Consider the following 15,309-nt stretch of genomic DNA (forward strand, 5'->3'; position numbering starts at 1 on the left):
ATCTGTGGAGATGAGGTAAAGAAGGGAGCATATGGAAGCAATTTCCTATCTTTTATTGAGATCATTTTATTTTCAGAAAAAGAGCTTTCTTTTATAATTAATTTATGTGAGCTATTTGTTGCCATATACATTATTCTTCTCACATAAACATGAGTGAAAAGTTATGACTAGCCAGAAAATCTGTGTGCTTCATTGTGAGTGTATGTCTTGGTGAGATTTTGGAGTTAAAACTAATTCTTACATGTTTACTTGGATATTGAAGTTCTGCATTAACTCATGACTATTTCACACTACATTTGAGCATGATTGATATGAAGTTCACGTGATTAAGAGTTCTTATGGACCTGTTTTAATGCTTTTTGAACCTTTGATACTCTAATGCTGCACTTTAGTTCTCTGAGGTAATTATTGGAAGGTTTAGGACTTTTTATGGTTTATTCTTGGGGTGTTTGTGTTTTTAATTTCTGTTTTTATTTTGTTTTGTTGCTTGAGGACAAGCAAAGTTCAAGTTTGGGGGTATTTGATCTGACCATTATTTCATATATTTTTATACTCTTATACTGGTGCAAAGTGTTGCATCGTAATGCAAATAAAAAGTTCAAATTTTTGCGATTCAAATAACTATTGTCGCACAATAATAATCATTATCACTACTTGCTAGTAATAATTGCTGAGTTCTCGGTAAATAGTATTAAGTGCTTGGTGGATGGTACCAACTACCGAGTGTTCAATAAAAGTATCAAGCGCTCGACTCACTAAAGTGTACCAGCATATCCCCATGTTTTTGTAAGTGGGCTGACCGATCATGATTTTTTTCGTTTTGGACTTACAAAAAAAAATCTCTTTTTTAAATATTATTTTTTTAAAAAAATTAATTACATCAAATAAATAAATCGTGATCGGTCCTTTGTACATGTTAGTGTTGTGCTTCGTTTTAAGTTCAGTAAGTTTTTGATTCGACTAGCATGAAGGCAATAAAGGCAAAGAGGAATAAATAAATAGTAATAAATAAACGATAAATTTGATTAGTATCAGTTAAAAGGTTGTACACTACATGATATATTATAATGGACAATATTTGGGTCACTCACAGGGGGTATTTCAAGTCACCCTATCTTTTCAAATTTCGATTTCGGCAATGTCGGTGTATGATCGGAATCATTCACTTTTTAGATAACCAATTAAAGATAATTTATGTAAAAAATCAAATCAATCGGAAATCGTTTGATTATATAACTGTTGTCAATTAAGTAGAAAAAATTGATGGTTTTTAATTAAAAAGTGATTTTTTGACTAAACCGTTGATTTTTTCTATTTAATCAGCAACAGTTATATAACCAAACGATTTCTAATTGAGTTGATTTTTTATAGAAATGATTTATAATATGTGATCTAAAAAGTGAACGATTACGATTATGCGCCGACATTACCGAAATTACGATTTAGAGGAAGGGGCGACCTTGGGGTACCCGGGTGATCCAAGTAGTGTCCTATTATAATATTCTAAATAACATTGCTCTTGCAAGATTGATTATACCTTCAGGCTTCAAGGCATATTTTTCTTTGTTTATTTAATTAAAAATGAGCTCCTTGTAGGTATTTTCTTTTTCTTTGTTTAATTTTTTCATTAAGTTCTTGGAATGGTTACAAATTAAATCGACAATATTCCTTAATTGGCTAACATTTTTATAATTATCTAGTTAAGTTCCTAAATTATCTTTACCAATGACTGGTGGTCGTTATGTTTGCATTTTACCTGTCTATTTTTTGTTATAAGATTTGTATTTCTAAAAGCCCATTCATCAAGATTTTTCAAAGACGATGGATGATGAATATAAATTGTATAAAAAAAAACAGTAAGTATAATGTATATCTTGTAAGATGGATACATTATCTTGGTCTGTAAAGGTGAATTATGTTGCATCATGATTAAAATGTATCTGCAAAGACATACATTATCATTATACAAAATAAATAAATTATGTATACGTGAGAGATTCATATTCTCTACTTATTTCTATTTGACTTTTAATTTAGTAATATAATTATTATTTCAAAGCAAGGAGAAAAGGAGAGATTTAAAGAAAAAAACTAAGTAGAAGAGAAAATTGATTCGTAACACTTTTGAGTATAAATGAAATTATATAAATTATTAGATATATATCATAAGGTTAGATGATGATGTTTTTTCCTTTCTCCATCCATTTCATTAGAATACAAAGTCAAAGCCTTTGGAGTCCGTTTGGTTCGTGAAATTGATTTTTTAGGAAATCCATTCCTATGCCTTTTGCAGGAGAAAGGAAATGTAAGATTTATATTCCCCCGTTTGGTAATATTGGGACCAATAATATTTTTTTTCATTTCCATTCTCTTTTTGGTTTGTGCAGGAATAGGAAATAAATTTGGTCTAGTTTTTCAATTGTACCTTTATTTATTAAACAAAAGCAATATTTTTTTAATTAATTTAATAAAATATTAGGAATATTTTAGTCAACAAAATAAGGGGGAAAACAAAACTTAAGCTCCAACAGGGTTTCATTTCCCCCCCCCCCCCCCAATAAGGGAAATTATTTCCCTTGAGCTTCCATATACTTACCAAACATACAAATAAAATTAATTTTTCATTTTTAAATCTCCAAAATTTGAACCAAACAAGTCCTAAGAGTTTGGACCAAACCACTGCTTAGGCCTACCACAGTGCATCTGAAAATGTTACCCAAAAACCCATTTTGGGTAACAAATGGGTAACAACTCCCCACAATGGGCCGGAATTTGTTACCTATATTCCCTTGTGGCCCAATGTGTTATCTATATTTGGATAACAGTGTAACCCATTTTTTTTGTTACCCAAAATTGTGATGGCCCACCATTCAAAGACTTGCAGGAGGAGACTGACACCAAAGCTGCAATGAATTCTTCTATTTGAATGTGATGGCCAGCACGTGAAGATCAATTAAATGGAATGATTAATTGACATGATTGAGCTGTTTTTGAAACTGCTGACCGGTCCTTGAATCCAACGGCCCAGATCACATAGCCGTTGGATATCAAGGGCCTAGATCACTCCCATACTTTTTTTTTTTTAAATATTACTAAATTAATTGTAAAATCCATAAAATACTCGAAAAAATTTTAAAAAATTTCAGAAAAAATTTCTAAAAATCTACCACACCCCCAACGGCTATATTCTCAAAGATTATATATATACTACACAAGATCCATGATTTTTTCATCACAAACATCAATCTTTCATACCACATTTACAAAAAAAATAAAAATTCTTTATCATGGCTCCTAGAGGATGTTCTTGGGCACAAGGTGAAGATCAAGCCCTAGTGAAGGCTTGGCTAGAGAAGTCTCCCGACGGTTGTCTTGGTGCAAATATAAGAAAAAAAGTGCTTTGGAGTGACATTTACGCAATCTTCAAGCGTAACTTGGGGGGTGAAACCATGCGTTCGATTGGCGGCGCTAAATCACGATGGGTTGATATAGCACGGGATTGCACCAAGTTTTATGCTTCGTTGATGGAGGCGGAGCGAATGCGCGGAAGCGGTGCAAATGATGCCAACGTGGTAAGTTTTTATTTATTTATTATTGGTATGATATTTAATTTTATGATTGTTTATTTATTAAGGAAATTTATTTAATTTTACGATTGTTTATATATCAAGACAATTTATTTAATTTGAAGATGTTTATTTATCAAGGCAATTTAATCTAATTTTACGATAATTTATTATCAAGGCAATTTATTTAATTTGAAGATTGCTTATTTATCAAGACAATTTTATTTAATTTTACGATTGTTTATTTATCAAGGCAATTTATTTAATTTTATTGTTGTAGTTTGCGAACGCACTTGGGAGTTTTGAAGGCAAGACTGGATCCAAGTTTGGTTTCTTACATGTTTGGGACCTATTAAAAGAAAGTGCAAAGTATGCCGCGGCGAATACCCCGGCCCAGTTGAGTGAACCAGAGACCCTCGCCTCTGACGATTTCGACACTCCCGAGAGTGACAATAATGTATGTCCGACCATCCGAATTAGTGATGACGAACACCCACCACCATTTCAACCAATCGGTCCCTCGCGGCCAAGGCCACCAGGAAGAATGAGGCCCAACGGATGTATTGGGAGCAAAAACAAGCTGAAGTCATAGCAATGAGGCAGATGCGCACTAACCAAAGCTCGGAGTACACTCCATCTGGATACTACCCAGATCTTTCTAACCTCAATCAGTCAAATCCGGGGTACCCCCCTAATAATTAGAATTTGACTTTGAATTATGTTTGATCTTTAATGTTATGTGTCGACTTAGGATTATGTTTGCATTTTAAGTATCCATGAACTAGGTTTGTATTTCACGTATTTCAAGTTTGAATTTCTTGTTATATGGCATGTTTGAGTTGGTCACCCAACATTATATTCCCTCTATTATTGCATAAGATGAATGATAAGACAATTGATAAGACGAATGCATGATACCAATTGCCCTGACGATTGATAAGACAAATGCATACTACCTTTATTCATACAACAATTGATGGGACGAATGCATGATACCATGACGTTTGCATATGACAAGACTACACCATCATGCGGCTTATTTATAAATACTACTATATTTACCAAGTTCCATTCACTCTATTTTCAGGATAATATCTCTATCCATTAACACAAAGATGAATCCTTTGTACGTGCATTCATCCTCCTCTTCATCTTCGAACTCTGATAGTTCATGGGATAGGGAAGAGGATGAGAGAGAAAGGGTGGGGCAATTGATTATGTCCATGGGTCATAATGTCGTCGCCGGACGTCCAAGACATGGTGGTACATCTTCACATCGTCGTTACACACACCGAAATAGGGAAGATGCGCACGAACGTCTCATGGAGGCATACTTCATTCCAGCACCAATCGAGGACACCGTGACGTTTCGGAGGCGATACCGCATGCACCAACCCCTATTCAATAGGATTCTCGAAGATGTTTGCCGCCATGATGAATATTTTCAAGCAAGACCTGACGCCCTCGGTAGAGTGGGTTGTACGCCTCATCAAAAGATTACTGCGGCTCTGCGAGTGATGGCATATGGCATGCCGTTTGATTTGGTCTCAGAGATGCTGACCGTTAGCCAATCCACCATACGACAATCATTTTCTAAATTCATAAGAGCCATCTCAGATATCTACGGGGCCGAGTATCTCCGGAGGCCTACTGCTACCGATATGAGAAAACTTTTACGGAAAGGGAGTCGGAGAGGATTTCCAGGTATGATTGGTAGCTTGGATTGCATGCATTGGGTATGGCAAAATTGCCCTATGGCCGAGCAAGCTCATTATCGTGGGCATTATCATGTCCCTACTATTATACTTGAAGCCGTTGCATCGTATGACACGTGGATATGGCATGCAAATTTTGGTATACCTGGGTCGAATAATGACATCACCGTGCTGGATTGTTCCCATCTCTTTGATGAGGTGATTTCTGGTCGGAACCACAGAGTGAGATTCACTGTGAATGGGGTAGATTACACACTCCCATACTATCTTGCCGACGGGATCTACCCTCAATGGTCAACTCTTATTACTTCATTGCATAGTCCTATTCTTCCTCACCACAAGTTGTTTGCTGCTCGACAAGAGGGATACCGAAAGGATGTGGAAAGAGCATTTGGGATTCTAAAAGCCCGGTGGCAGATAATAAAACGCCCTGCTCGTTATTGGCGTCCGATTGACCTAGGGTATATCATGAAGGCATGCATAATATTACACAATATGATCGTGGAGGATGAGCGCCCTGGGGATGACTGTACGGATGACCCAATAGACCCAGAAGTGAGCACTAGAAGGGCAGAACAAGAATATGAAGGTGTAGAACCATGTCCGACCGGTGTCGCTCCATCATCATTACCTGAGATGAATGCTCGTCGAACTTTGCTTAGGGCCCGAAATGTCAACGAATCCCTAAAATCCAATTTGATTACACATATTTGGATCCGAGAAGGGAACCCACCACTTGCACCAACACATTGAGATCAGAATCATGATTCATCAATGTTGTTCTCATTATCATATGTTAGGTTTATCTTCGTATGTTAGGTTAATCTTTGTTGTTTATCTTCGAAGTTTTTTTCCTGTCTTTGTGTTTGCCGTTTAAGTGTGTTTGTATTTGTCGGTTGCAGTTTGTGAAATGAAATAAAGACATTGATTTCTCTTAGCTGACTTGACATGACACAACCATCACATGCTTGCAAAATAATTCACTCAACCAATGACAAGACCATACACTTACTCCAAACACTCCATTTCATGCACAACACTGTTGCTTCACATGTGAGATTCGAGTATCTGTGAATCCATCAGGGAATCCAATGGGCAAGTTATCATGCTTTTTTCCCCTATAAATACCAAGGTTTAACTAGTAGGCCAACACATCCACATAACTATCGTTTAGAAATGGCTTCCTCCTCTAAGCAAGGTGTCGGTGAGAGCTCTAAGCAGGGCATTGGTGAGAGCTGTAAGCAAGGTGCTGGTGAGAGCTCCAAGCAAGGTGCTGGTGAGAGCTCCAAGCAACAGTGCGATCAAAGCTTGTGTAAGTGCCTCCCTAACTGTGCTGCTCCATTGTGCGATTATTGTTTAATTATGGAGCGTGCAAAAGAACCAGACTGGAGGTTCTGCAAGTGTTCGGATGATATTTTGGTCCCTTTGTGTGAATTTTGCATGAGATTGGAGCTCAAGGATTTGGCCAATCACCCAAATCTTCGCCACCAATGGTTGAACCACCTGCCAGAGCCCAAACCACCTGTGCCATGCACCTGTGGGAAAAACCCTCCCGTTCAACCATGTGACGAGTGTGAAACCGAACAGAAGATCTCAGATTGGTATAATTACGTGGGTGTCAATTCTTCGTCATCGGACTCCGAATAAGAACTTCGCTTTATTTTCTGTTATGTTGAATGCAGTTGTTGTTGTTGTTTTTTCTTTTAATTATCATGTTGTTCTTGTTGTTTATGGTTGTTGAAGTTCCGATGTTGTACGGTTTATGTTTTCTAATTTATGAAGTTTCCGTATTTTAAATATATTCAATATTGACCTTATTTTAAAAATCTCATTAAAATAAGACCAATGGTATAATTTTTATAATTATTTCAGTTTTAAATTATAAATTAAACATTACTTAATCAATATTAGCCATATTTTAAATATGTATAAAATACTGTTACTCAAAATGGGTCACAACACCATTACTGTGAGAAATGGGTAACAGCACTATTTGTGACCCAAAATGGGTTTTGGGTAACAAAATTTGGATATCCCCATTGTGGAAGGCCTTACAGGTGCATTACGAAATTTTCAATCATGTAATTATGAATTTAAGACCAACTTTCCATATCAACCGGAAAGGTGCAAATTTTTGGAAGAAAGGAACCAGTCAACGGAGAGTCCCTGGTCCCAAGCATTGAAATATTAGCTCATTAGATATTATATTCATTATCATATGCTTTACTTTTGGTCTGAGAGCGAAGCTAAAGCATACAACAAATATGGGCATTTGATAGTACCAAAAAACATGTCGAAATTTGACTTGTTTAAATACAATAATGCTCATGGCGAAAAAAATAATAATAATAATGCTAGGGATCCAACTTATTTTTCTAATTTTTCTTTTTTATTTTATGTGTCATTATTTTACTGGATAATATATTTTCTTTCTTTTTTTTAAGTTTTATTTTTGAATTTTTAATGTTCAATATATAAATATCATGTAAATTAGAATATGTGACACTATTGTTTTAAATAAAGTATAGAATCCCTGGAACAAAGGAAGAGCAATTTCCTTGAGGCTGGCAAAGGGACAACATGTTTGGGAATTAACCCTTTTGTGCTTCAAACTTGAAGCTACACTCTCCCCCATTCTCAATGAATCTCGTGCATAAGTCATTACAAAGTTTGTCTATGGGTGTTGGCTTTAGGGATGGCAACGGGATGAGACGGGCTGTGTTAGTCATTCTCATGAGAATAAACAATATACCTTGGAGCTCTCTCATCTATTTCTCACAAATTCTTTTATTTTTTTAACACGTTATCAGCATGATAATTTCGGTATAATTTATATATATATATTTTTTTTGCTTCTTTAATCATAGTAGCACTTTTATGTTATCATACATACAAGTTGATGACAACAATTGAGAGACTTTTATTATTATTGAGGATCCTATGTGCTCAAATCCAATACTTTTATTTCTTTTTCGTTTCTTTAGTTTATGCTACTACATAATATTGCTAAATTGGTTGCTCAAATGAAAGGTAAAGTGGTTTTATTATTAGTGTTTTCGAAAATTCGAGACCTAAATCCTAAGTCATAAGTTTCAAAACTCTAATTCTAAACCCTAAATCAAATCAAGGGTAACATTGTAATGATACTAATGTAATAAGAACCATATTTAATTATGTCCATGAGATTTAGCTCAAGTGGGATTGGGAAGGATGAACTGAAAGTTTAGGTCTTAAGTTCGAGTCTTGAAATAGAAAACAAAAATATGAATTACGTTTATGGATTGATGGGATGGTTGTAATCAATCTTGATCCATATGTAGCCTCCAAATTCATATTAAAAAGTTAGATAATTGAAATTAACCTAGAAATTAATGAAACAAATATCAGTTAGAATTAGCCTCACAAATATCCACGTAAATTTAAAATATTCTTTGGCTGTGAAGTGTGAAACACTGAAACCCATCGATACCAACGTGTGAAATATTTAGACATCTCATTCTCATTCCCATTTGGAGTGAGTCCCAGTGTCCCACATCGAAATAATATGCTCAAGTTTGGTCATTAATATACTGGACTACAATGAAATGGAGTGCCGAGCCCAGTCACGTAGGCTTGTGACCCAAGTGGGGGCAATAAAGGTGTAACGGGGAAGGCCCAAGACGGACAACCTGGGCACGTGCCATTGGGGCAAGTGGGCCCTTGCCGGCATGCCGTTCCTCTGGAGGAGAGTGAAAGTCCACGCGCGTGGGTAGTCGGCCATAGTTTCCACCACCCTTGGTTATCAAGGATAAAGGGTTACTTGTTGAAACAACATGTTGGCTTATCAGAGCAACGAGGGCTCTTACTACATATAGCATCTCCTCCTCCGGAACGGGTGTACACGCGCCGGCACCCCTCTGGCACAACCGTCTTAAACCCGACCTCCATCTTTTTCAAAAAAATAAAAAATCGTTAATTTTTTGAAAATACTAACCATTTTTTGAAACCTACATGATTAATTTCAAGTTCATACTTCTTTGATATTGTAGACAACCTGGACATCACTCCATAGTCCATAGCTTGGTTATATAGTTTTGGCCTAATTATGCTCAAACCAACCGATCCAATCCAATTTGATAAGTTTCAAAACTTTGTTAGATTAGGATGAATTTCTAAACTTTGAAACCGATATAATTCAAATAAAATCACCCTTAAAATAAACAATTAATAAAATTACCAGCATAAGAAGCGTCTACGTTTCCCAATATATATTAAATATGGCATGCACATTGACCATGAACAAAAATCCTATAACCAAATCTCCTTGTAATAAGAGAGAAGTACACCCCATACAAGCCCCAGTGCCCCCACTATATATCGATGAGCCCTACAAAGATTTGTAGCTCATGCACAGACAAAAGTAATGCCTACTCCTTTTAGAAACCCTGGTTGATTTCTTTACTGGGGATAAAATACAAAAACTAAAAGGTTTCGCCTCTCCTTGATATTCAAATGTAATGAGAAAGAAACCTAACAATACACAGAATACACAATTACTAGATAACACTAATTCTAGAGATAATACAGGATATCAAGAACTCTAAACGCAGACAACCAGAAGTCTACATCTAAACAGAAGAAAATGAAAAATAGAAGGAACAATTGGTATTAGAATGGGAATACAGACGTGGCCCGAGGCGCGGTATGTTGGGTTGGGTATTAAGAATGCTGCATGGGCATCACAGAAACAACCTCAGGTTCATGGCCATGCACTCTCAATCGATATATGCAAGTATGGGAAGAGCTTCCATGGTTGGATGTGAAGTCCAACCTCACAGTGTCAACAATGCCAGCCACAGCCGAGTCCAACACATTGAAGGTCTGAGCATTGCTCTTCTCAAGGTCATATGTAAATTCAGCCAAGAGAAACATCTTCTCTGTGTCAACTTCTAAATCACCGGGTGTTCGCAGCCACCCAGACACCCTGCAGTCCCTGGGAGCACTTGATCTGTCATAAGCAACACTCTGTTCAAAAAAAACAAATTTGTTAGAAAAGGGAACATAATTTTTGAATAACAGTAAAAAACAAGCACATACAGATGTTCAAATGCACGGAGAGAGAACAATGGTGTTGAAATCAAGTCAGAAGAAATGTTATGAGGAGATAATTCCTTTTCATGCTATTTGGTTCACATGCTGTTATACTTCAGCACTGCAATTTATACTGGTGCAAAGTTTTTTTTTCCCCCTTTACCTCACTTTCTACCTTCTTTTTCATCTCTTGTCCTAACTTTATATGATCATGCTCCTTAGCAAAGCCATGGAAGATATTAGTAGAACCAACCACAACATTTAGAACCAATTTTGATATATTCCCAAACATAAGATGAAGGGGGAGATGTAATATGTAAATAATCTAATCAGAACAGCTTGATGAATTATTTGGTCAGTCAGCACTAAAAAGGATAAAAACATGATCAGAATTCATCCTAATGTGACTTAAAGAAAAAACCAGAGATATGTTCACAAAGACTAACATTTGTAAAAGACTATAAAAACAAATATATAAAATAGAGATATAACATACTTATTTCAAATATTTAATATTGAATTTCTAACGTGCAAACAAAAAATATTCTTGCATTCATAATTTTTTTTTATTATATGGTGCCACCTTACAACTCATTTGCACTTCTAACACGTTATACTTACTTTTTGTTTTTTCTGATGGAAATATCTTAACTTAATGCTCTCGGTTATACCAAAATACCATGCCCAATATTAGTTTATAAATAAAAGGTTCAGTTTTTATCACAATACATACAAACATGGTATAACTTATTAGTATAGCCGAGTAAAAGCTGCAAAACAACCACCATATGGATAACTAGCAGGCACTCAAAACATGACACTGAAACCTTACTAGAAATTCAAAACTTCTGCTTGTGTACTTAGTCTTCCCTTAGCATCTTTTGATAGATTTTTACACAGGTCAAAAATTACTTATTCAGAGTGAAGATTTTAAAAATTTTATAAGAAAGTTTCTAACAATTATCCTTAGTTCACCCATCTTTTTAACACTGTTTACATGTCAGAATTCCATTCCATTAGCAGGCCTCATGAACCAGAATTCAAGTGTAAACAACTAGATATTTTAGCCTTAGGCTCTGAGGCTAAAATCCTTACACCGAGAAAGAAGCCATTACAAAAATAAATCTATTTGGTATATATTAAACTATTTGAATGTTCTTTAATGAGTCAAAGGTGAAATAGTTGCAGTCAGAGTTAACTTGTCTTTGATTATATTATTGGATCTCCATTTTGTAGATTTCCATTAGTTCCCAGCTTAGTATGAAAGTTAAAAAAATAGGCTTCATTAAATGAAAAATTGAGTTGTTTAAGATTATCAAAGGCTTGCCCAATTCTTTCCTTGTCTTTACCCTTCTTTATTCACGGCATGGTTACCATTCACATCATTATTTGTGGATGCTGTCACACTCCTGCAACCAGCCTGTAGAAGGTGAGCCTTTTATTTATTTGTTGGTTACTTGGCCTACAAACCCTAAACTCATCTAGCCCCCAAACTTCTGTCTGCCTAACCCTTTCCTATTTGCTTGCTACGTAGCCTACAATCCCTAAACTCAACTCCTCCTTTCACAATCCAGGCCTTCCTATGAGTTTATAAACCCAAAAGCCTACCATATAAGCAAATGTAGGCAGTTCTTGAGTCTCTCCTAAATAACTCCTATGCACCTATTGAAACCAACATAAGAAATCCGTTCAATTTTCCACAAATTTACATCCAAATCAAACACATTTCTTTTAGAACATTGCTCTATCATATATTATATTTAAACAGACTAAGCCCTTTTACCTGCTACGACAAGTATTCTACAAAATGGACTGCTCAACATAACAAACTCTAATTCATCCATCACACACATCAACAAACAAGCAAATGTATTTTTGTGTAGGCCAAAACAAAATAACCTAGTTCATAATGCCAAATAAAAAAGAAGCATAAAAAAGTTATTCTTGTAGAAAACCTGTGTGCATCTAGGACTCTAACAGAAGTTTTTACTTTTTTTGATGGGTACTCTGACACAAGTTTTTACCACACGAATATCCAAATGCTCCACCCTAATGTCAATCTGAGTGATCACCCTCTGTGTATGCTGCAGCCCATCACCATAATTTATTTCTTATGTTTATAAGAAAAGCATAATCAAACTATCATTACCATTTTCATTTTTCCTTTTGGTTTCTTTTCAAAGGCAGGGAGTGTAAACAACCCTTTGTCGATTAACGTAAATGAAAACAAATAAAACTCCAGTGTCAAATATAGCATCCACCAACTACTCAGAAACTACATAGACTTCTTAACTCAAATCAGAAGACTTTCAAATAAACTATATTATAAATAGATATCAAAAAGTATATAATAGCGCACACACACACATACAGTACAGATTTTAAGAGGGTGCCTGCAAAGTTCAGAAAAAAATAAAAATAAAAATAAAAGCACATGACTGAGGCTTGAAGAGTTGAAGGGTATTGGTTGTGTTTCAATTGTAGAACCAGGGAAGCAACAAACATAACCGAAACCGTACCAGAGGGTTTTGTTTGCAGAACCAGGGAAGGGCCAATTGTAGACATTAAGCCACCTTTAAACAAAATGAAGGTTCACAAGGTCTTATCAAAGCTTTGCTTAATCAATAACCATTTTCAACCCTTGTAAACCATCTAACCTAAAGAAAGGCAGCCCCAGTGCATGACGCTTCTACCAATGCAAGGGTAGTCTAGGTAGGACAAGACATATGTAGCCATACCGCCCATACCCATGTTTTAAGCCATATAATCTAAAGGTTGAAAAACCAGCAGACGAGATTCCATCTACACTACTACTTCAAAGCACCTTGCAGAAGTTCCACATATTTAAGTTACATGCAGTATGGAATAACCAATAAATTAAATACCAACCACAAATTAATCATCTAACATGGTTCATAATTAAAAATTCATTCTATATGTGGACTGGAATTTTGTAGTCTGTCCATTTACTTCATTAATAGCTAATCACACAAATAACCTGGTCTCGCAAAAGTAAACCCTCTGAAATTACTAATAACAGCAATAAATCTACTCTTGCATGAAGGTTCATGACTATATATTTCAAGCCCACATTCCTAGTCCACTACTGACTGGGAGTTAGTATCAACAGACCCTTGAAAAATCCTTTAACTAATATTGGATGTATAGCTAAGATGGTTTACAGACTTTAAACTGTTAAGGTTGCATAGATTTTAGACCTATAAAATTTCAACTGATTAAACTTTCAACCAAATGAAGTATACACAGCACAACCAATATGCAAAATAAATCCAATAAAAAATGCATGGAGAAACAAAGGCAAAATACTGAACAAAAACATCACCTTTGCAACATGTTCCAGAGTGATAGCCTCGGGGATAATCGCGGTCCGCAACTTAATCTGAACAAACCCACTACTCCCTTTCAATGGGAAACACTGGCCAGGCTCTCCAAAACTCGGTGTCAACATCTTATCGGCATCACTGTGAACCCGATTCCCCATAGTTTGTCCGAACCAAATACTCCCTTTCCCCAGCAAAAATGGGTCGGAATGCTTCAAAACGGAAGCCCCACCACTAGCCAAAGCATAATCCACCATTCCAAGCCCATCCGCGACGTGCTTCTCCATCTCCTCCTCAACCACATTCCTTGCATACGCCCGTATATCATCCAAACTGGCACCCAAATCGCCATCCTCACCGCCCTTCTTTGCCTTCTCCATCAAGTCCTCGTAAATCTTCTCAAACTCTTGCTTCGATAACCACTCCACGGTCTTCAATTCGCTCACCGACCTTTCCAACCCTTCATTTCTCGCCTCCAATTTCCTCAACTCACTCTCCAAAGCAACTCCTTTATCCTCAATCTTCTTCTCCACTTCCTTTCTCAGCCCTTTGACCTCGCCGTCGATCTTCCGGTCCACGACCTCAACCTGAACCTGAACCATCTTCGTGGTCTTCTTCACAAACGCTTCCACCTCCGCAATTCGGCCCTCCAAGTCCGAAAAAGCCATCGGCACCGCCTCGCCGGGCCCCAGAGCGAGGCGTCGGACAATCTGAAACAAACCCACTATCAAAATAAGAAGAATGAAATTCTTGGAGAAGATTCGGAGGATGGTGAGCCAGCGTGGCTTGGGATCAGCGGTTAGGGTTTTGCGAGAGCGGCGACCCGATGGGGGGGTTATGGTGGTGGAAGTGCCCGCGGCTTTTTTGGGTTGCGCCGAACGGTCGAGGGAAGCTTCGCCTCGGATGGAATGGTGGCTCAGATCTCTCTGGTTCGCGGCGGCGCTGTCGTCGGCTTTGTAAGTTTGGGGTTCGGCGGCGGCGGCGATGAGTTCGATGTTGGTGGACTTCTTCTCGACGGCGACGACGGTTCGCCGCCGAGTCGCCGGGTTGGCCGTTATGGATACGGTCGAAGCCGACATTAATGGAGTCTCAGAATTCCTAGGTTTCTTAGAATTTTACAGAAATTTTTTGAATCGAAGGCTTAGAGAGTGAACGAAAATGAGAGAAGAAAAGGGAAAATGGGTTTGAATTGTATTTTGATTTGATTGACGGAATCGGAGGTCACATTATTTTGAAAAGGGGATTTGAATACCCAAACCGACGCGATGGTTTGGGCGCTTCGGTGTTTGAATAATTGAATTTCTCATTTCTTTGTGTGTTTGACGGTTGACCTTTTGCAACTTTGGATATTAGTTAATGAATCGATCTTGTTTGGCCCAGTACTTACTTGGGCTTGGGTTTTGACTACCACACCACAAGTTCGGGTTTAAAAAAAAAAAAAAAAAAAAAACATTTTATGGCAAATGGGAGAATATTATTTTGCTCATGGCCAAAAGAAATACTAGTCTTATGTAGGATAGTTGATAGCCAAGGAGGAATTTCCTCAGTCCAAACTAATACATCGGTAATAGCCAATAGGTAGCAAGATGGTGGCATGTATTGAATGGAAACAACACT

General features: G+C 36.9%; 2 protein-coding genes across 2 annotated transcripts; one reads left to right on the forward strand and one right to left on the reverse strand.

Annotated features, from left to right (window-relative positions):
• Positions 1-3,287: 3,287 nt before the first annotated feature.
• On the forward strand, positions 3,288-4,158 carry LOC147291508 (uncharacterized). Its single transcript, XM_086235959.1, has 2 exons — positions 3,288-3,572; positions 3,847-4,158. The coding sequence occupies exons 1-2, from the start codon at positions 3,288-3,290 to the stop codon at positions 4,156-4,158; spliced, it is 597 nt and encodes a 198-aa protein (XP_086092085.1).
• Positions 4,159-9,694: 5,536 nt separating this feature from the next.
• Positions 9,695-14,998, reverse strand: LOC147291509 (SUN domain-containing protein 1-like). Its single transcript, XM_086236636.1, has 2 exons — positions 13,695-14,998; positions 9,695-10,285 (listed from the first exon to the last, which is right to left on the reverse strand). The coding sequence occupies exons 1-2, from the start codon at positions 14,769-14,771 to the stop codon at positions 9,980-9,982; spliced, it is 1,383 nt and encodes a 460-aa protein (XP_086092762.1). The 5' UTR covers positions 14,772-14,998; the 3' UTR covers positions 9,695-9,979.
• Positions 14,999-15,309: the final 311 nt, after the last annotated feature.

Source organism: Dryas octopetala, chromosome 3 (genome assembly GCF_963921425.1).
Source record: "Dryas octopetala chromosome 3, drDryOcto1.1, whole genome shotgun sequence".
NCBI classification, from domain to species: domain Eukaryota; kingdom Viridiplantae; phylum Streptophyta; class Magnoliopsida; order Rosales; family Rosaceae; genus Dryas; species Dryas octopetala.

Excerpts from the sequence above, each read along its gene's own strand:
- LOC147291509 (XM_086236636.1), bottom strand. The coding sequence starts at position 14,771 with ATGTCGGCTTCGACCGTATCCATAACGGCCAACCCGGCGACTCGGCGG. Across the intron at positions 10,286-13,694 it reads CTCTGGAACATGTTGCAAAG|AGTGTTGCTTATGACAGATC; the intron begins GTGATGTTTTTG and ends TTTTTTGAACAG.
- LOC147291508 (XM_086235959.1), top strand. The coding sequence starts at position 3,288 with ATGGCTCCTAGAGGATGTTCTTGGGCACAAGGTGAAGATCAAGCCCTA. Across the intron at positions 3,573-3,846 it reads GTGCAAATGATGCCAACGTG|TTTGCGAACGCACTTGGGAG; the intron begins GTAAGTTTTTAT and ends TTATTGTTGTAG.